Genomic DNA, 22,644 nt, shown 5'->3' on the forward strand with positions numbered 1-22,644 from the left:
ATTAGAAATACCAAGCGATTAAAAAGTTTGGGCTTTAAATTTTTAACCAATAATGACCGATTTTGTGACAAAATTGCGTACTCAATACGATAATTTATTCTATACATATACTGATATTATGCTACTGTCTTAAAATTTTACATAAACAAATGAAATAGTCTTATATAAATTAAAATTTGCGAATAAATATATGTATATCAAAAACCATCTACACCAATTCAAAAGTGACAACATCTCTGGTGTGGCATGTACAGAGCTTTGGAGAGGGACCACACATTGCCGTAGATTGGATCACAGTCGTTAGGTCATATAATAGGCGATAATCCACCGTTTCTTAGTTTATTCGCCAAGTTTAAGTGACTGTGAACGGATCGAATCCAAAACAAAGTTGTGCAAGTGAATTTGTGACGATCATAGACATTTCAACTATGCATCGTAGAGGATCTACAGTTCTGATATTGGCGTTTGCTACGCTCTTTTGCAAGAGTGTTACAGCCACTGGCTACGAGCAAACCTTTTGCACCGACCTGAGACCTCAGATTAGTGTGGACATCAGTCAAATAATGGGGATGTGGTACGGAGTGGAGGTTATCCCTCATCTGAAGGAGGACATCTACTCCTCACTCGACACCTGCCCAGTAATTCACCTCTCGGAAATATCATTTGAGGTTTGCAAATATATTTATTTATTCAACATTTTAAAAGACTTTCATTACTGAGGATCGTGGTTGAAACATTAGGGTAGTAGACCGTCAGAAAAGGTTTCGAATTTTTAAATGTTTTCATTTTATGTTGCAATCATTTACCTACATGTAACATATGTATGTATATTCAAACTGATATTGAAATAAAGCTTTTTCAAAGTTCTTTTTCGTTCTTGCAAAAAAATATTATATCAAACATAGGTATCAATGTCCAATGAAAACATACATATGAATATGCATGTATACATATGTACATAAGGGTCTACCTCACGGGCCCGAATGTGAAACGCCCGAAAACGCAAATATCGGAAGGCAAAGATCGAAAGTCGAAAGATAAAAAAGGGTGCATGGTAAACGGTACATACTCACTTAATTTGCGCGAGCAGGATACAACAGGAACAAGAGGAACAGGCTTTTCCTCCCGTATTCTGCTCACGCAAATTAAGTGAGTATGTACAGTTTACCATGCACCCTTTTTTTTGATCTTTCGACTTAAGATCTTTCGATTTTCGATCTTTGCCTTCCGATATTTGCGTTTTCGGGCGTTTCACATTCGGGCTCGTCACAGAGACCGGTACATAAGACTATCAAAATTGAATACATCAATTACATTATAAATGTAGAAACACAGGACAATTCGAATCAATACAAAATTTGTCACCATGACCTAATTAATTACTTAACAATGATAATTTAAATCTGAATAAAGTATTTTATGTTCAATAGCAAGCATTGCCCATCGTCGTACTTAATGTCTTCACTAATATTATATCCCAATGCAAGAAATCATTATTTCCCCTCTAAATATTTATTTTTAAAATATATATTTTTTTTCTTAAAGTCCAAAAAACTCGTTATAGAAGAATTTATTAACGCATCTTGTATTAAAAATATTCCCTTAAACTTAAAGGTCACATTCCCCATAATTACCATGATATTTATTGTTTAAGAACTGTGATAAATTTTTATTTTCAGCCGAGCCGAGGGTTATACACTCGTGACGATTATTTTGCGGTAATTACAATTTTTCAAAATTTATTCTAATAATCTTCACGTTTGGTCACTTTATTTGTAGCACAAAAAAAACCACTCTTTTACGCAAAGAAATAATCAATTTCATTTAACGACTTAACAAAAGTGAACCATTAAATTAAATTATCATTTAATCCACAAATAATTCAGCACATTTTTTCAAATCAATCCACAAATGAAAACGCCTAAATCTTTCAAGTTGACTAATCTTAGAAAGAGCACAATTTTCACATTTTCAAGATGAAATAATTGATTTTATTTATTATCGTTTAATATATGTTTACTGTCTTCTTCTCAGACTCGCAGTAGTAAAAGGGGTGTATTTTCTTCACAAGCAAAATTTCCATAAATGTGCTCAATATATAACATATTTAAATATTGGTCACTGGTACAGTTCCATGTACACGTATTTATTTTCTATATGTTTAAAACCAGTTATTAAAATGCAACTTCGTGAGGTGATAATAATACATACCTATATGTATATGAATGAATATGAATAATACATACTTATCTAAAGTCAATATGTCAACTTTAAGTCAATAAGTCAATTTAATTAGAAACCGGGTAAAAATATACACATGCATTCATATAACATAGTAATTAATATTATATACTTAATCAAATTGGGAAGAGACAAAGTAAAATATAAAATAGAAAAAAATAATAAATGGGAAATTCTGTGACCATTAATAAATTTGTCTTTTTCACTTCATAGTTTTCTTAAATGGAAAAATATGTTTGTAAATTCCTTCTTTCTGTGAACTTTGATATATTTTATAGAAAAAAATTCGGATGTGACCAACCCATGACTTTATCTATGTATTTGAGGAATATAAGAAGGTCACAAAACAAAATTCGATAATTAAACATACATGCACGTTCACACATACCGGTTATGAGAGCATACTTAAAATCACTATAATTATTATACTAATTAAATATAAAGAAAATAAAAATAATTTAAAAGGTCAAAATAAAATAATTATATATTGTTTTAAAAAAAATACTACTTCCGGTTTATGAATTCTAATCAAAATCAGCTCTAAGTTAGTATATAAAGAATACAAATATAAATTTTCAGCTTGATACATTTTTGACCTTTGTAAGAGGAAAAAATCCAACTTCCGGTTTATAAAATTTAATGATTTTTTTTATTTTTATCGCATTGATACTTTTTTCGTGACGAGCACACATGTTTAAGGAATCGAAAAAAATAGTGGAAGAAAAATCGAACAAGAGTAAACTGCCACTTCCGGTTTTTATAAATAACTTGGTATTATGCTTAATCTTTTAGATATGAAATTTCAGTTCAATAAACCAAAAGATTTCTGAAAAAACCTCGATTCTCTAGAGTAAAAGTACTACTTCCGGTTCAGATAAAAATATTTAAAAAATAGAAGGTCATAAAGATTATTATTTATATTACATGTAAAAAATTTTCAGTCCAATTCAGTAAGCGGTTTGGGAGATAATTGAATTCAAAAACTTAAAAAAAAGAAGACACCTTTCATACGGGGAGGTACCATTTCACATATTAGACACATACAGAGAGGCACCATTTCCGGTCAACTTAAAAATTTGAAAAAAATTTAAGTCGTGTCGATAAGAATTTCAGTAACCGTTACTAAGTTTCAGTTCGATAGGACTATCAGTGTTCAAAAAATCCCCAAAGTACACAGGCACACAGACACATTTTCATAATCGATTCCGAGTTCGAATTTTCGCATGATCACAAAACTTCATCTATTGTTACTACGTACATAGATAAAGTAATAAAGCTCTAGTAACCAAGATACAATATACTAAAAAATTGGACATGGAGCAATATTGTAGCAGCAAAATAAATATCGACTAATCCATAACGGTAAATAGCAAATACCCACATACTAAAACTTCTAACTTTCTCCTATCTGGCAACAGATGACTACGCCTTCTACGTACATCCCTCCAGGAAGTTTCGGCTATCAGTGGAATAAGGAACGCTTTGGCTCCCACGATTACAAAGATGGAGACTATCGTCACCTGCGACTATATTGGGAAGAAAGTGGAAATACAGTTGAATATTACCTCAAATTCAACAATACTAGAAAAGGGTTTTGGATGTCTTCTGGACCTCAAAGTTCAATGAGAGGTACACTATAAAATAAACTCACTTATAATACATATGTGCATTATATTATATTATACAGGGCTTTTTTTTAATAAAAAGGTGCTGGAACTCACTTATTGTCAAGTTTTTTATTGGAAAAGATTATATTCAAATTATATTATATAGAATATTCGGTTGAAACATAAAAAATGCTGAGAAAGAAGGTGCCAGAGCGTCGTTCCACCGCGTTAAATGGAAAAAAAAGCTCTGATATTATATATATATATATATATATATATATATATATATATATATATATATATATATATATATATATATATATATATATATATATACTAGCTGAACCCGGCATGCGTTGCAATGCCACAATAACGCATGCAATTCCCGTTCCCGTTCCCTTTCCCATTCCCATTCCTATTCCCATTTGTCGGAAAAACGCAGGCAGCGAACATATTTGAAATTATTGCGTTGCAATGACACTCATTCCCGTTTCCGTTCCCGTTTTTTCCCGTTTTTATTTCACAGTAATCTTCCCGGACATGCATACAACAAATCCTGAAAGTTCCATCGTAATCGGTTCAGTGGTTTAGGAGCCTATTCGAGACACACACACACATACATTCATTTATATATATATATATATATATATATATATATATATATATATATATATATATATATATGTAAGTACAATGTTTAAGGGCATTGTATGCTAATGAGATAACCCACATATTCGCAATTAAAACAGATCAAGGTGAATCCTCAATGAATATGCTGTCGCAATAATTTATGCTTCGCTGTCACGGAAAATTTCCAATCATTTATTTTAGATTAAAATAAAACACGTGTTATGTTTTTCAGGATCAATGATGAAAAGCTCGTACAATCAATTCGCCGGAACGATTCAAGTTATCAAAGCAGTGGGCGATCATCTCGTCTTGACAATTTGCCAACGTCTTCCTGAATCTCAACTCTTCTCCGTAATATTATCACGAGAGCCTTTGCGAGTCGGAAGGGACGCCATACACGGAATACACAGTCTGCTCAACAGAAGAGACCTATCTACATCAGAAGTCAGAAAAGTGTGCAGCGGTGGACTGATATCGGCGACTTTATCAACAGGATCTCTATTGATGCTATTAACGATATCGATCATGTCATTCTTTAGAAAATCATAAATTATAAATAGACTTACATAAAACTCGCGTCCATTTTTCGAATTCAACTATAATATTGTACAATGTGTTATTTCTCTACAGATTTTATACTCCCTATAATAATACAAAAGATCTCAATTTGTAAAGGGTTTTATATATTTTTAATAAACGAGTTGACGAAACTTGACTTTTTAAAAAATTATGTTTTACTATTATTTTTTCTTCACTAGTCACCGGAATGAATAACCCAGAGGTCAGGCATAATTGAATCGGTCACGATGGACAAAATTACACCAAACTTAATATGATCAACCAAATTCTTTGCTGTAAATAAGTGACAATCAACTACAATTATTCCAATTTGTTCACTACTAGTGAATCATTTCAGAACTTAGTACCAGGTTGGTGACAAATTTCACGAATTGTTTCACAATCTTATGAATTCTCTCATTCATAATAAAATGTATTTGTAAACAAGAACTAGGATTTTCTTAATAAAATAACAACTTTTTATAAAAATCGCAAAACTTTATTCATTCATCATGTTTCATTCCCAAGTAAATCTCTCAATTTCTCTTTAAATGATTGATCATTTATATTTTCAATTATATTTGTAACATTTTCAAATTTCTGTTTTCCATCCTGAGACGTATCTAGGTTATATGTTTCTAACAACGCAGAGATTGGTATAAAAAAGCTATAAAAACTTCTATTCTGTGCCTCAATGGGTAGTGAGTTGACAAAGTTAACAAACTCACACAACACCTTTTCTTTGTCTTCTTCAGAATTGAGAGGCAACACCATGTCCTAAAATATAACAATAATTTGAACACACACCATCAAATGGATATATAAATATTTTTAACAGATATTTTACCTTTAACACAACTGCCAAATTGAAACAGCAATACTCCAAACAAGCATACGCAGTTGTGGAATTCAACCTAGCAGCCGTTGACGAAATAAATATCAAAGTATCACAAAATATTTGAAAAAGACTGACTCCACTTTTTACAGTGTTCAATAAGGTGTATATTGATTTCCACTCATCCAAAGTACTGCGAGGAAGTAACTAAAAATTTTAAGTATCAAATAAAACACTATCTACCATCAGAATACATTGTCCAGATTTATTTGCTGGTTCATACAACTTAAGAAATTGACTTACGTAGCAAAGATTAAATGATAGAACTTTGCAACTATAAGACGTTTCTATTAAAGGCTTGTATACACGAAGAGGTAAGATCTCTTGGTAATAGAAAAAGTTGATCGGACTTAAGAATTTTAAATTCATCGTAACCCATACATATTCCTTACCTAAAACATTAAAATAAAAACAAATTACCAAATACATACACCAAGTTTACTAAATTTCATAATATGTAATATGCTATATCTACTTGATGGTACATAGGTCTCGATGAAATGCCGTAACAGCTTTTTTTGGAATTCAATAGTAGTATGTACTAATTCAACTGCGCTTGAAGTATAGTCGGATAGGTTCCATCTTGACGTCTCGAGTATTTGCCCCAATCGAACTAATATCGGTCCCACATCACTGACTAAAAGTTTGGCCTCGAACAAAGTTCTCAAACATCTCACGAACAACAAGCAATACTGACATCCTCGAATCAACAATAAATTATCAATCTCTTTCATCAGATAATGCGTGACGACTACCTTAACCGGTATAATATTTCTTTGTACAATTTCTTGGATCATTTGCTCGAAGCTGAACTTCTCGACATCTGTTGTAATTCTATCGAGTTGGATTTCTTTCAATGCATATAATACCAAGAGATTAATACCGCTCACTTCCAAAACGTTTTTCATATCGGGATGAAAATCGACAAACATAATACTGTACATGTCTCTGAATATCTCCAACACGTCTAACAAATGTAAAGCATGGCTGTTCTTTGCACATCTCTCCAGCACTTTTGTGTAGAGTTTATAAGGACTCTGTACGAAGAAATCTAAAAAAACTGAGGTCATTTCTTCATTTACTGTAGTGAATTTATTCAACACTTCTATAAACTTCACATCAAAGTCTTCAGCCTCTAGCCAACTCCCAAGAGGCTTGTCAGCAAATACGTTCCACAAAGTAATCCTTTTATATTCAATATTGAATAAAGTGAAACAGGTTAAAGTCAAATTTTTGGCACTATTATTATGCTCTGATGTACCAGAAGTGACAAAAAAATCAATGCCTTTTTCAAATAATTCCCTACGGACATTATCAGTCAATAACTCTGCGTTAGAACAGACACAATCCATACATTCGATATCTGAGAATAAATATTCCTTTCGAGACAAAGCTGTCAACCATTCCTTTTGTTGCGCAAGTGGTTCTTTAGACTTTTGAAGCATTGTCAGCCTGTCTGCGTCCTTTATTATATCAGCTAATTCTACAGGTCGTAAAGATATAGGCAATAACAAAGATGCAACGTCGCTATTGAAACGACAATCACTGATTAAAATATTGTACAGATTATAAGCTGATTCACCGATGACTTTTTGTAGGGTAGTATGAGGATCGTTATTAAACGGATGTTCACTCCAAGAACAATAAACATCCACATTCACAGCTTTGACAACTTCTGTTATTGTAGAAAATATTACATCGTTAAACTTTAAAAATAACGAGTTAATAATACTATCAACGTCGTGCATCTTCTCAGTTCTGGACGTATCGTAAGTTAAGAAGTATAAGTCATAATCTTTCGACATAACTTTTTCTGGTTTGTTCAAAAAGATGTTAAAGCAATCGATCGCCATTTGTAATAAATGCAATAAAGTTTTCCCAGCGTGAAATAATAACCTATTGGTACTCCATTTATCCTTATTTGGTCGGGTAGAAGAATTGCCAAATTTTTTTATCAGCTCGTACAAACTCTCATAATAACCATTCAGTATAAACTTCTCAAAGGCTTCTTTTCTTGTTAGCAAACGATTTGTCGCTCCATAAATCGCTGGGATGACTGATCTTGTGTATTCGATAGATTTTTCCAAATTGTGATGTTTTTTTATGTTTTGTGTCACTATTCTAAGCAATTCTAATGAAAGTTTAGGACGACAATATCGAATCGCCTCACAATAAAATGTATTCAAATGCAAACCCCATATTAAATTAATTAATAAATATTTCGGTATTGTTGGAGTGACCCAAATTAAATGTCCAAGATCGTCATTATCGACCAACTCGTCGATTATCTTTAAATCACAGTTTAAAATTAAAAATAAATTTATTCGTCTAAGGACTTCATTGTATTCCAGACAGACACCGTCTTCATTTAGATATTTTTTCTCTGATAATATTTGGTACAAAACATCAACAACAGATTTAACTGCTTCATGGTCTGTAACAAATAAAAACATAAATAATAATATAAAATTAACTCGAATGGTATGATGATAAAATTTTCGACACACCAACATCAAAGAGCTTACCGTCTTTTTCTAATAAGTTTTTGAATGGAGTTACACTATCTGCTCTTACCAAAGCTCCCTGAATCTGTGTCAATTCAGAATCGAAGTCCATATTGTAATAACGAAATTATACATAAATACAGAAGATCGTAAAATATCTGCAAAATTTCAAAACAACGTTAACACTGTCAAAATGGTGACAGTTACAAACACATAAGATACATATTCATTGTTTTCATAATTTTTTGAAGAAATTTATTTTGAAAAATTAAATAAATTAAATTTAAATATAGCATTAGAATAATTTAATAAATTAAATTTAAATATTAGCATTGTAACAATACTTGAATCTAAATGAGATTTTGCCCAAGCTGAATTTAACGACTAGAAGACTGGTATTCAAATGAATTATCAAAATCGTACTAAAAAAAAAAACTTAATACTCAATAAAAATACAATTGAATGCACGGTTGCCGTATTCACAGACCTAGCCTTAAATGTTCGATGCGAATATGTAATAAAAATAGGTTAAAGTTAGACTTTTTCTTGACAATTTCATTACTTCCTTTTTAACGTGCAAAAATGATAAATGACGAAACCGGTCCATACCTAACCTGAAAATTTTTGACACAAAATTGTACAAAATTCGTGTCAAACACAAATCAAAAATTATTCACCTGTTAATGTTTGCAATATTATAATAATTGATGTGATGAACGTATAAAAATCTCAAGTCTGAACTAATGAGCCGACAGACCGCAAAGGAAACATTTGGCGCCGAAAAAACAAACCGACTGTCAAACACTTTTGGCCATAACATTGACTTTGGTAAATGCTATTTCACAGCAATGTTCCTTATTAAATTCATTACCCTTTGATTACATCATTACATATGAAGTGTCAAATTGTAAAATTAACCACTTCTCTTCCCCAGATGTATCACAGGTGACGCTATAACAGCGACATTAGAGCCAGATTATTAGCATATAGTGGTAAATCTATTCCAAATAGAAAAAAATCTACAGCAACTGGTCAAACCTATAATTATTTGCTTAGTAGATTTTAAATCTAAAATTAGAATCATATACTACTATCGATTAGAATTAGAAACGAACAAATACACCATTGTAGGTCATGTTTTCATTAGTGTCACATTAATGCCTTCTCTTTACATAGGTGGATACATGGGGGGTTGGTGCACAATGCCCCCCCCTGCATTTGGATAAACTTAATTTCATGTACATATCAGGTTTTAATTTTTCACATTTAAATATATTATTAACAGATTTTTATTTGAATACATAAAAATTAAATTTTTGTATTTATTTAAATTTTTAATCAAATAAATTGTTTTAAATTTAATTTAATATTAAATATTTATTAAAAATTTAATTTAATATTAAATATTTATTAAAAATTTAATTTAATATTAAATATTTATTAAAAATTTAATTTAATATATTTTAATTCCCTCTATTTTCATTTCACATAATTGCCCGATTGTTTTTCTAACGACCCTTCCAGGTAGATGGACTTAACTTAATGTAAGATTAAAGTAACCGTTCACGCTATTATCGTAGCAAATCCTCTTTACCAAATTTAAAAATGTATCTGTGCAAAATTAAGTCCTTACAATTTGCAGCCAAGTGCTTTTAACAAGATACATATTTTTTGTGTATTATTTTCAATTTCAATGACCACCCCTAGACCATTTTCTACTAGTGAAAACTCTAGTGAAAACTCTTGTGAAAACTCTTGTGAAAAACCTTGTGAAAACTCTTGTGAAACCATTGTGAACTCTTGTGAAAAGCCTAGAAAAACCTTGTGAAATTCCTTTGTTTAAAACTAGCATTTATAAACATTAACTTCAACTTAAACTTAAAACATCGAAGTGATCTGGACCTTTTTATAAAAGGGTGCCTATAAATATCTCTTAGGCTAATATTGTAAACATTATTAAAGAATATAATAAATTCTAACTAATAAGAAAAACAAGTGACTTTTTATTACGGAAACAAAAAGTGTTTATCTGGTTTGCTCGTAGATCAAACATTGATCTGCTTGTGAATCGGATATCATTTTTTGTGTCTCCGGTCCGTCAGGACATAACATAAAATGGTAAAATAACATATAACGGAGTTATGGTAAAAAAACCGCTACCTTTTCTCATCTTTTTATGCACAAAGTTTTTGTCAGAGTTGTCGCAATGTCAACAAGGAACATCCAAGTGGCCAGCTACTAAATACTGAACTTATTAATGTGGTATAAAATACCCCAAATACTTACCTAGGTATACATATGTTTAAAGAAAACAAATGTTTAAAAAATACATCGAATTTTTTTTTACTTTAAAAATTAAAAACAACATAATGTTTACAAAAATATTTATTTTATATAATTAACATGAATAAATTAACACTTTTGTAACACACAAAAAAGTAAAATCAAGCTTATTAATATAATTGAAACAAAAATAAATATGCTTAATTGCATACAGACAACTGAATTATGAAAAAATTAGTCATATTCAAATTACTGTAGACATATTCACAATATACAGGACTACTACATCAATAAATTAGTTCATACATAAATAAAAACAACAAAATCACATTACAATAAATATCATAAGACAAATTTCAGTGATGAAAATTACATTTAACCATTTTCAACACCAAGGAACATCATATTCATTGTTAAGTATTATAAAATGTAGCTATTAACAAAGAAATAAATAAGCATTTTTCATTATAAAGGAGCATGAGTTGTCAAACAAAGTTACATCCAATATGAATAGTTTCTCATTTACTGAAATTACAATTAAAAAAAATTTACACACAACCATAAAAAATAATTTCAGCACCGTTATTTACACATCTTACATGGCGAAAAAAAGCAAGTAAAAAATGTATCTCACCCTGCGATTACTTTACTTCAAAACAATTCTGTAAACATTATATTGTATTAAAATATTTATGCTACATAGTACGATCGACATACTTTCTGTATAAATTCAGACTTTGGTCATAATGCAATTAAAACAACCACTGTCAACACTAATATTCTAATTTTATCATATAAAACATAAGTACTTTAAATGTAGATAGCTGTTCATTTTAAGCTGATAATTTGACCATTGTAATTAGATATTTATAATATTATCAATACCAGTTTCAAAAGTCTAAAATTTAGACTATAATATTTAGATTGCAAAGTGAAATATTTTAATTCTTCATACATTTTGATCGCTGCAGTTTAGAAGCTAAAATTGTGAAAAAATACGTATCAATACACAGCTTCACACATTAATTATTTAATTAAAAGTTAATTTAAACACACACAAACCTATTCAATTATATATCAAAATCAAGATGCATTTGTTTCATCTCCTTTAGCCGGTATGAAATCCAAGGACGCAGAATTGATACAAAATCGTTTGCGGGTTGGAGCTGGTCCATCATCGAAGACATGGCCAAGATGAGCACTACAAGCTGCACATCTCACCTCAGTCCTAATTAGCCCTGGGCGCGTCAGAACCAGTAAGATGTTGGCGCCAACTTTTTCATTTTTTTGCAATTGTGAAGGGACAAAAAGGATTACAGGACAAGGATTCTCGGTAAATGTTAGTGATATATTTATATAGAAAAGATTAGTGAGAAAATAAGCGTGGCATGTATAAGAAAAAAAATATAACACAAAAGAAAGAAATAAAAAGGAAATATAGAGATGAAAATGAAATTGATAAAAAAAGGTTTGAGAAAATTTTCCAATGAAAAAATGAACACAAAAACGGACATGATAAATCAACATGGAAACATGCGCAAGATAAAGTATAACATAAATGTTGCGGATAAGAAAAGTGAGAATGGGAAATATAAAGGAAATGGTTAGGATCGGGGAAAGAAAGACGAGAAAAAGACAATATTAGAACTAAGCTTTAAAACCTTCACCCAAATATGTATAAGAAAATAAAATCAATTATATGTATACTGTATAATTCAATTTGTACAATGGCATCCCGATTTTATTTAAACACAAATAAACTAATTACGGCAATTGGTTAACACTCAAATGTAATCCAATTTTAAAAGCTTTATTTAATTGAAACGATTGCACACATTTACTTTCATTTATTGAAATAAGAATATACCCACTAAATCATATACATACACCAGTGGCGTGACGAAGAAATCTCTCTGTCTTATCGCACAGACTCACTTAAGTGTGCGCGATAAAAACAAAGATTTCCACAGCACGCCACTGACATACACATATATGTACGATGACCAGATAACCGAACGCATGATAAAAGGAAATGAGTATTTCATAATTTATTTTATTTGTATTTTAAATACTATTTCAAACTTTTTGTTCAGTGGTCTATAAGTTTACATTTCACTGTATGAACTTGCCGCTGTGTTCAGAGAGATGTAATAAGAATAGAGGGGCCCTTACGAATAAATAATTGTTGTCAATTTTACGCGGTACGTCTCTATAAATACGCTACATCGCACGGAATACAATCGGATCAATGTACATATAAAAAATGTATCCCATGTTGTTTATTGTGTGTTTTTGAATGTATTGTGCAATTTTTACCGATGCTTGCCCATCTTGCGAGTAATATAAACAAACAGAGAAGTTTTTATCGGTCATACGTCGAGCACCAAGCGTCAAATACGACAGATGCTAAAATTATTTAGATCTGTCCGTGGACAGAATGTCACTTGACAACAAAACAACACCTAAAGCCACTTCTATTAATATTACATTTCTCTGGCTGTGTTCAGTTGTCGTGCCTTCAATAGTCATATGTTCAGTTATCATAGAGCCCATATATACATACACAACCATGGAAATCGTTTAACACAAACCATAAGGGTCACAATATCTTATAAAAAAAAACTTTATTCCGAAATTTTCTCAAATGAATTTACAAATAATATTCTACATATACTACTACTTAATGCCTTAATCGAATCCATTTTATAATTCTAAGATTTAATAAGCAAAATATCACTTTACTTATGACCTTAACTTTCTGCCGTTGCACTGATTTAAGAAACATAGATTTACGATTGTTGTACTAACACGAAATAAACCACTTTAGACGTGTCTCTCACTTCAAGGATAGACTTTAAATGTCAATAGTCAAAAACTGCAAAACAATTTGTTGACTATTATGCGATTGGCATGCATTTTTGTTTTTCTGAAATGCAAAATTTCAGAAAGTTTCATCTTAAAAGGCAATAAATAAATGACACCGTATTTTGTCAAGATCAAAATATTATTTCACGTCAATGACTTTTCATATTAAGCGTTTTCGTGTTAATCAATTTCCACTTCATAATAATAGACATACATATAAAGTAATATGTAATAATAAAAAACACTAAATGTAAAATAAGTAAAAATTAAAACAAACACACAAATTATAATTTAGCACAGGAAAGATATACATATGTAAGATGAACAGAAAATGACGATTTAGTTGGCGTGTATGTTACGATATGAATGCAAACAAATATTATATTATACATAGAATATCAATCAAGACAACAATATTGAAGGAAATACATGCACAAAACCAAGTACCACAATGAAATAGTGAATGTTGCAAGTTTGATAGGAATGGGAATAATATTATTTATAACAGTGCAAAATTAATCAACAACAATATAACAGAAATCATGTAAGCTATATCAAATTAAAATTAGCACAAATGGTACTAACGCTGTGGAAATTTGAATAGGTAACTCTTATATTATTAGAAAAGAAATCCCAATTTTAGTATGGATTTGCACTACTTGAAAGGACAATTTTAGCACAATATCAAATCATAGTTTTCTTTAAAAATTAATTTAGTGCAATTAATAAATTATATCAGACTGTTAAATTAATCCATTATTAGTATATTCAGTAACAAAAGGAACATGTTGAAAAGCTACTAAAATTGAAATCGAATTCATCAGTATAAAATGTTAGCACAGAAGCTACAACTAAAATGAGCTGTATTATTATTTATTGTTTTATAGCAAATTTAATTGACTACGAGACAGACTAAACATCAATACTCAACCATAGGAATCTTACCGGTGCTGGTGTCTTTGTGAAGCGTCACCTTTTCTTTGGCGAGTACGTCATTGAAAGCAGGCCATCCACATCCCGAATCGTACTTCGTCTTTGAACTAAACAAATCTTGACGACAAACAATGCAGACATACATTCCTTCATCATATTTCTTATTGTAACATCCTGAAATTCGATATTTAACCGCATGTCAGTCATGAACTATGCAATAAAATTTTACACATACATACATACATGTTCCTATAATATTTGATACGTGTACTATTATATTACAATTGGCCACACAATAGCCTTGATCAACGACACAATTGTTATAATAATATAAAATCGCTTTATAGAATGTGAGACCTGTAAAAGGACGTTCAGTTCCTGCTTCTTGGGTTACATTATATTGTAGAGGTGTGAGCCGTTGCTTCAAAGTTTCTTTATCTGCCATTTTCTTGCTTAATAAACCTAAAACAAATAAGAGATAACAGATTACTTAAACAATTTGATCAATATGGAATTTCCACATTGATAAAAATCAATGAATTTAAAATCCATGTATATAGCAATTCGAAATTTCAATCATTGAATTACCAAATAAAATCTTTATCTTTACAAATGTATATATAAAAATAAATTTTTGTTTATACATGTGTATGCAAAGTCAGTATTCAACTTAGGCCACCAAATTTATACATCATCATACCATATTACGGTACCTTAGCTAAAATCGAATGCAGATTTTGGAAGAGCTCCCATATAAAACGCCGGGCAAGTGTTTGTTCATTTTAAAATTCGACAATTTCCAATACAAAATGGACAAACTGAAACGTGATATGTATATCAATAAGGTTGATTATAATTTAATTTTCCTATTTTTTCAACGTCACATATACGTTTAAGAATCACTTAATATTATATGAATGTATGTATGCGCCAGATTGAGGTCAAAACACTAGTTCAATAATAGTAAGCCATGTAAGGTCATCTTAACCATATATAGAATTACTCGACAGAAATGGTCATGGAAGAAATAGATTACAGATTACTAACCTAACTATGTTTATAGTATGAAAACACTAACTGTAAACTGATGATTGAACATATATGCAATCTACAAAACAGATCCAACCCACAAGGAAAAATTGTGACAATTTTTCCGTTTCAGTGATGAGTTGAAATACATGTTGTGTTAATGTGATATTTGCATTCGTATCTTTCAGACCTTTTCTTACATAAAGTAAGTCACTAAAAAGTCCTTTAACATAGCCAACAAACTATTATATGTAGGTATTCCGTCTAGTTTTATATTCTGGAATCAGTAGTTTTAAATATGTCATGGTTTATAGATTCAGATAGGCTCATCAAAAAATTTTACGTACAATTATTGATTTGTAAATTTCAATATTTTCCCATGAAGCTGATATTATCGGAATACGTATACGAGGTACATATGTATATAAATAAATCAATAGGACTAGCGTTTGATCTGGCAACGCTGATGGCTTCCTTTTTGGAGGAGAGACAGACCAACATCTAATTCATTGACCTCCGTAAAGTCAGTTAATGGTCTGTGACGATTTTATTACTGAGTTCTGAAAATGAGTGACAACAATTTCGAACTGTGTGCTATCAAGTTTTGCTTCGAATTTGGGTACAATGCAACCTTTGCAAAACTTCGACAAGCCTATGGATATAGTTTTTATCGAAGACCCAGGTTTCGGGATAGCTTAAGGCATTCTTGGAAAGCCGAGACTGATGAAGATGAAGCTTGCAGATAGAGCAAATCTAAGATCAAACGTATTTCCTTTTTCGATAGCCCGGGGATCGTCCACAATGAACTTGTGCCTCATGGCCAAACGGTAAACCAATATTTAACAAAAGATCTTTGGTGTGAGACTAGACATCAAGAACACCCGAGTGCTGAATCACAACAATGCACCTTGCCACATAGCGTTTTCAACTAACGAGTTTCTAAGTAAGAAGCAAGTAAAAGCATCCCCGTGGCTCCTCAGCCCCAGACTTGGGTCCTTGTGACTTATTTTTACCGAGATAAAAAATTCACTTCAAAGAAAAAGGCCGTAGCCGATTAGTTGAAATCGATTCTAGTATCTGAATTCTAGCACTGCTCTGAAAAGTGAAAAAAAATATATCCCCAGCGCTATGTAGGTTACTTTGAAGGAGTCAATTAGAAGGAGAAGGCATTGTAACTTCAAATGAATACAAAAATTATAGTTACATACTTCGAATGAATACTAAGTTGTCGATCGTACAACTTTAAATAGAATTCATACTATATATATATATGTTACACCGAATCCATGAAATTGTCTATTACACGCATTCGGCAAGAGAATTGCCGAATGCGTGAAAAATGCAAGCACGTTGCCCAGTTCACGGATTCCGTAAATTATTTGCCGAATGCGTGAACTGGACAGCGTGTTATATTATAACCAAGTGTCAAAGTGACAGCTGAATAAGGATGTTTAATTTACATATTATTATGTATAATATGACTACATACATATGTTTCACTGTTAAAATATTGATCAGAATGTATAAAAATGGCATTAATTTATGTGTAAGTCATATGAGGTGATCGAAACATATGTATGTAGTCATATTATACATAATAATATGTAAATTAAACATCCTCATTCAGCTGTCACTATGACACTTGTCCACGCTGTCCAGTTCTAAAAAACAACACCGGAGCGCTGCTGTCTATTTGCCGACTCCATGCTTTGAGCAGACAAATTCTTGCCGAATACACGCATTCGCCCAAAAATTTGCCAAATCCGTGAACTGGGCAACATGCTTGCATTTTTCACGCATTCGGCAATTCTCTTGCCGAATGCGTGTAATAGACAATTTCACGGATTCGGTGTAACATATATATATATATATATATATATATATATAAAGAGCATATAGCGATAAAACTACTAGTACAATTATTTTCAGGCGAAAAACAAGAGAGATACGGATGACCCTTGGAGACATCTTTCTAAAAGTGGGTCAGGTAACGAATGGGTGTTTTCGAAGAGGCGAACACCGGAATTTGAAATGGGAACACCGGAAGTGGATTGCGTGTGGGGGTGGGGGTGAGGGGGTGGGGTGTGCCTCACGATCAGCCCTTATAAGGAAGTGCGCGAGGGCACGTGTGCGGTGGGCAATGAGGGTTCGTCGAGCGGGGAAAGGGGGGCAGGGGGGCAGAGGGGCAGAGGGGGAGCACCTGCTGGGGAGAAGCGGAAGCCGCGCCCCCGTAGAGCCGCCGCGGCCCGCACCCCCGACAATGCCCTCGCACTTCTCACCATCCACATACCTGCAGCGGATCGAAACACCGAACGAACACACCACTCCACTCGTGCCGACAGACGACACACCACTGACGCACGACGCACTGACAGCTGGAACCGATCGCGATGTCAATTCTGAACCAGCCGATGCAATGGCCACAACTCAAATGCAAACCACGGCCATTCACTTCACCGTTATTTAAATATTATAATGCGTCGCCTGAACTAATCGCAAGTTGTTTCAAATATGCGCGTTCGCATTTTAACGACATTTTCGACCCTATTAATAGTATTGAACCGTTATAAGGTCTGTTCATACCTATCCAGCACGACCCGTATCCTGCAGGTGTACTGCAATTGCGGATAGTATTGTTTGGTACTGTAACGTAGAGATTAGGTGGGTGGCGCTCGTGGACTGATGTATTACGAGCGCTAATCACCTAATCTCTCGTTCGCGCCAAAATGACCTCGCCGTATGATTGAGCCGTATGCAACGGCCAATGGGATCGCCCCACTCATCGACCAATAGTTTACATGTGTATGTAAGTATGTGTGTTGTGCCCAACGGGTATAAATATGGGGCGCTCTCAGCCTGGAAACCATTCCGACCTGGAGCGCCGACGAGAGCACACGAATAAACACCTTCCACAACTCTCCTGCGTCTTTCTCTCCGATTCTGGAAGCCCCCTCTTCACGTCCACGCAACAGTACATTATATGGACGTATTCATACTCCATTCGCGCATGCGCATTTACGCATTCATGCGCGTCCATATAGAATGTACTAAAGAATACTGTCCGTACTTGCAGGATTCGGGTCATGCTGGATAGGTATGAACAGACCTATAAATGTTGACGCGCAAAAATATTAGCGACGCGTTAAATATTTGAATGCTGTCGGAATTTTCCGTCAGTAAACAAATATTTAGACATTTTTCCTATGCGATTATTTGCCGTGTAATTGTTTAGCCCGATTTAAAATCCGATCTGACTTATTTTTGTCGGTCTCTTATCTGATAAATTTTTATTGCTATTGCAAATGAAATAATCTTATCGTTACACGTTAACAATCCACACGAGCTAAAATTGAAATGTTGACTACCCGAACGTTGACGTAGGAAATAATATATTTACATAAAAAAATATTAATTAACGTCGATTCATTAACATCGACACTTAAACTATGTACCGAAAATAATATACGTTCAACTTTATTAGTAGCAATAATATTTCGAAAGAATTTTATATCTGCATTATAATAACAATGTACTAGATATTGATAAAAATGAGATTTGACGATATTTGCTCGATCAATCATCGCAATTATACATTTGATAATTAAGATGATATATCTATCATTATATTTGAACGATTGCTCGTAATTTGACGTGATTTATTTGGAAGAGATCGTTCGTTCCAAGTCGGAAAATGAAAACTATTGTAATATTTGCTGTTTTAATTTGTAACGCCTATGCAAAACTAAATGTATTTTTAAACGATGAAAAATTTGGTGAGTTTTTTGAATGAATAAATTTGACCATCGATTATACTAAATTAATCATAATTTGATATGGGTGATGATGTCCTTTCTTCAACGGTATACTTATAAATATATTTATCCGTTTATAACGCCCATTTTGATTTTCAGAACATTCCAATTTGCACAAATTAGTTTCAAAACATGTGACGAACGATCCTGACCATCAACTTTTTTCCAACGATATTCAAAGAAACATCGTTGATGACAAAATCATTGCTTTTCTGGAAGAAGCACGTGAAAAGTTCGGTGAAGGCTTCAACGAAAGCGGTATTCCACCTTTGGACCCGTTTACAATAGACAATGTCAATATTGAACTAAAACAGAAACCAATCATAGAGTAAGTTTGGAAATATGTAGTATATGTAATATCTCAAAGTTATTGTTAATAATTTCGATTTTTATAATTGTTTAATTTGTTTGTGAAATCCATCGATTTCACTTTGAATTAAATTTACTATTTACATATAAATAATTTAATCCCATCTAACTTTTTCTACAGTGCTATCCTCAATATACCGAATATATCAGTGATAGGTTTGCAAGATTTCGTCATTGAAAATATTCATTTCCGTATAATTGGTTTATCCCTTGAATATGAGTTCATTGTTCCAGAATTGGTTTACACATGTAAGTTTTGGATTTTTCAATTTTAACAAATGTAACTGAATGTTTTTTAATTGTATAACTGATACATTTGAACACAATATTTCATCACCATTCATAAATTTCAGCCGAATTTGATTTAAATGGAAAAGCAGCAATGGTTATTCCATTGAATGCTAGTGGAAACATAAGGTAGATACTATTTTAAAAATTCTTGAATTCTTAAGCCGATTTAATATCAATTTTATATTACACATAGATTAGACGCTAAACGACTACATATAAATGGTAACGCAACACTTGGTACTACTTCAAGTGGTTATTTGCTGCTGAAAACGTTTTTTGTCGACTTCGACATCGAAGAAACTGAAGTATGTCGCTTTTCTTTACAAGTTTTTCTTCAACAATATGTATTGTATGTATATATGTAGTTGTTTTGATAACATCTTACTATACAGGTCTATATATCCAGTCTTATTGGAATCCAACAAATCGATAATGTTCTCAATTGGATATTGAATCAATTGAGCGATGACTTCTTCCAAGGACAAAGAGATATATTGAACGAATATGCTAGTGGAATTTTATTCGATATTCTTGGTGAAGCCGTTGGAAACATATCATTAGCTGATCTCATCGGATAATTTTTTATAATTAAAGTATAATAAATATTCAAACTGTTTTTTATTATATTATTTTCATTACCACGTAAAGATAAAATATAATATGTTGAGAATGGCTGAAGTAGGCTTGCAAACTCATCGCCAACCTCACCACGCTAGATTTTTTCATATATCGTAAACCAGCGGTTAAAGATAGCTTTTTTAATATCTCTTGCTGAAATAATTTATGATTTAAGATGATCATAAACACAGATGTTCTTATAAGAATCTTATGAAAATGATGATATTTCATAATTAAAAAAAAATGTTTAAAATCTACACTATTCAATAAAATTACATGTGTCCACAAATAGGCTAACCCTTCTTTTGACCGATTTCCGACGAATTTAATCCCAATGTATGAAAAAAAAAGTCGTTTTACTAACCATATTATGGGAACTAGTCTTATTGTGAAGGTCTTCTTCACCACCAGTCCGCCATGTATTGTAGACAGATTCGTCTGTGTTCGGTATTAATACAACTATATGTTGAATGTGGTATTTATTTGGTAGTAACACGTATACACAAGTATGGTTAATTGTTGGTAAAAGTATGTCGTTCAGAGGTCTCTGGATGTGGTAGAGTGTCGCTGGCTCGGCATTCGGCTATGTCCGGCTAGTCTCTGGATACGGTAGAGTGTCGCTGGCTCGGCATTCGGCTATGTTCAGCAAGTCTCTGAATACGGCAGTGTGTTGCTGGCTCGGTCGGCTGGTTGATCTTCCAAGTCCGTGTAGTGAAGTGGTGGCTGGTCAGGAGCTGTATGTCGACGCTTGCTGCTGTGGGTCGACTGGCGTTGTTTGGGTTGTACCTCCTTTTATAGTGTTTCTGGAATCGCCTGACCGATGGTGGTGGTTTGTTGATGCGTAAGAAAGGAATGCACTTTTGTCGAGGCGTAGCATTTTCTGGAATGCTTGATGGAAGTGGTCGTACGAAAATTTAGTTGTTGATGCGTACAAGGGGAATTTGCTTTCGTCGAGGCGTAGTATTTTCTGGAATGCTTGATGGAAGTGGTCGTACGAAAATTTAGTTGTTGATGCGTACAAGGGGAATTTGCTTTCGTCGAGGCGTAGTATTTTCTGGAATGCTTGGCGCTGTTCCGCTCGATGTATTTTGTTGTTGCGGAATATTCTCGAAGGTTTCGATGACGATGACGACGACGAGATTCCTACATGGCTCTCCGGTGAGTGTTAGCGATGTGTGTGATTTTGTGGGAATCTTGATGTGTTGGAGTCTATTGACTCGATGGCGTCGTTGTTTGTCCGGTTGTGCTGGAGAAAGTTGTCTCAACAGCGGGTCTTGTGTTGCATGCCGGTCCAAGTCTTGTTCTCTACCAGGTTGCTTATTTTGGGCGAGCTGCGTTGGTAGTGAAGGTTTGTGATGGCTTGGATGGTGCTGTTGTGCAGGCTGCTGTGTTCTGCGTGGAGTCATTCGCGTGACTGTTTTGCTGGTTGTGCTGGAGTTAGTTGTCTCGGCAGCGGGTCTTGCGTGAAGAACGTTGGTTGACGAAGTGCGTTGAGTGCTGGTCTTCGTTGGTTGTGCTGGAGTTAGTTGTCTCGACAGCGGATCTTGCGTGAAGAACGTTGGTTGACGAAGTGCGTTGAGTGCTGGTCTTCGTTGGTCGTGCTGGAGTTAGTTGTCTCGACAGCGGATCTTGCGTGAAGAACGTTGGTTGACGAAGTGCGTTGAGTGCTGGTCTTCGTTGGTTGTGCTGGAGTTAGTTGTCTCGACAGCGGATCTTGCGTGAAGAACGTTGGTTGACGAAGTGCGTTGAGTGCTGGTCTTCGTTGGTTGTGCTGGAGTTAGTTGTCTCGACAGCGGATCTTGAATCTTAAACATCCTTATTCAGCTGTCACTTTGACACTTGGTTATAATATAACACGCTGTCCAGTTCACGCATTCGGCAAATAATTTACGGAATCCGTGAACTGGGCAACATGCTTGCATTTTTCACGCATTCGGCAATTCTCTTGCCGAATGCGTGTAATAGACAATTTCACGGATTCGGTGTAACATATATATATATATATATAT

At 33.2% G+C, this 22,644-nt stretch overlaps 4 protein-coding genes and 1 long non-coding RNA gene across 12 annotated transcripts in view; 3 read left to right on the forward strand and 2 right to left on the reverse strand.

Moving 5' to 3' along the window:
- The window catches only part of LOC143912973 (uncharacterized), a 131,947-nt gene that overhangs the window by 69,086 nt on the left and 40,217 nt on the right, over positions 1 to 22,644 (forward strand). The window contains exons 4-5 of one of the 4 annotated variants that reach the window (XR_013260673.1): positions 21,367 to 21,505; positions 21,591 to 22,245. The exons of the other annotated variants lie outside the window; for them this stretch is intronic. This is a non-coding gene — a long non-coding RNA (uncharacterized LOC143912973). The remainder of the gene's footprint in view (positions 1 to 21,366; positions 21,506 to 21,590; positions 22,246 to 22,644) is intronic. 4 annotated transcript variants of the gene reach the window in all.
- On the forward strand, positions 274 to 5,529 carry LOC143913456 (uncharacterized). 2 transcript variants are annotated; one of them, XM_077433270.1, is made up of 4 exons: positions 276 to 668; positions 1,680 to 1,718; positions 3,660 to 3,870; positions 4,711 to 5,529. In XM_077433270.1, exons 1-4 carry the CDS (start codon positions 429 to 431, stop codon positions 5,025 to 5,027), a joined length of 807 nt encoding a protein of 268 aa, XP_077289396.1. In that variant the 5' UTR covers positions 276 to 428; the 3' UTR covers positions 5,028 to 5,529. The 2 variants fall into 2 exon arrangements, with proteins under 2 accessions (XP_077289397.1, XP_077289396.1); XM_077433271.1 differs by lacking the exon at positions 1,680 to 1,718 and having other exon boundaries at positions 274 to 668.
- On the reverse strand, positions 5,519 to 9,250 carry LOC143913455 (uncharacterized). The gene is made up of 6 exons (XM_077433269.1): positions 9,113 to 9,250; positions 8,457 to 8,593; positions 6,407 to 8,365; positions 6,175 to 6,323; positions 5,884 to 6,078; positions 5,519 to 5,813 (listed from the first exon to the last, which is right to left on the reverse strand). The coding sequence occupies exons 2-6, from the start codon at positions 8,545 to 8,547 to the stop codon at positions 5,547 to 5,549; spliced, it is 2,661 nt and encodes an 886-aa protein (XP_077289395.1). The 5' UTR covers positions 8,548 to 8,593; positions 9,113 to 9,250; the 3' UTR covers positions 5,519 to 5,546.
- On the reverse strand, positions 10,803 to 18,058 carry SelR (methionine sulfoxide reductase SelR). 4 transcript variants are annotated; one of them, XM_077432450.1, is made up of 5 exons: positions 17,836 to 18,058; positions 14,874 to 14,978; positions 14,529 to 14,690; positions 11,781 to 11,992; positions 10,803 to 11,697 (listed from the first exon to the last, which is right to left on the reverse strand). In XM_077432450.1, exons 2-4 carry the CDS (start codon positions 14,959 to 14,961, stop codon positions 11,802 to 11,804), a joined length of 441 nt encoding a protein of 146 aa, XP_077288576.1. In that variant the 5' UTR covers positions 14,962 to 14,978; positions 17,836 to 18,058; the 3' UTR covers positions 10,803 to 11,697; positions 11,781 to 11,801. The 4 variants fall into 4 exon arrangements, with proteins under 4 accessions (XP_077288576.1, XP_077288575.1, XP_077288574.1 ...); XM_077432449.1 differs by having other exon boundaries at positions 11,781 to 11,956; positions 17,746 to 17,978; XM_077432448.1 differs by having other exon boundaries at positions 17,746 to 17,916.
- On the forward strand, positions 18,666 to 20,921 carry LOC143912965 (uncharacterized). The gene is made up of 6 exons (XM_077432440.1): positions 18,666 to 19,318; positions 19,457 to 19,685; positions 19,848 to 19,975; positions 20,080 to 20,143; positions 20,211 to 20,322; positions 20,410 to 20,921. Exons 1-6 carry the CDS (start codon positions 19,237 to 19,239, stop codon positions 20,593 to 20,595), a joined length of 801 nt encoding a protein of 266 aa, XP_077288566.1. The 5' UTR covers positions 18,666 to 19,236; the 3' UTR covers positions 20,596 to 20,921.

The sequence above is a fragment of the Arctopsyche grandis genome, chromosome 6 (assembly GCF_051622035.1).
Source record: "Arctopsyche grandis isolate Sample6627 chromosome 6, ASM5162203v2, whole genome shotgun sequence".
NCBI lineage: Eukaryota > Metazoa > Arthropoda > Insecta > Trichoptera > Hydropsychidae > Arctopsyche > Arctopsyche grandis.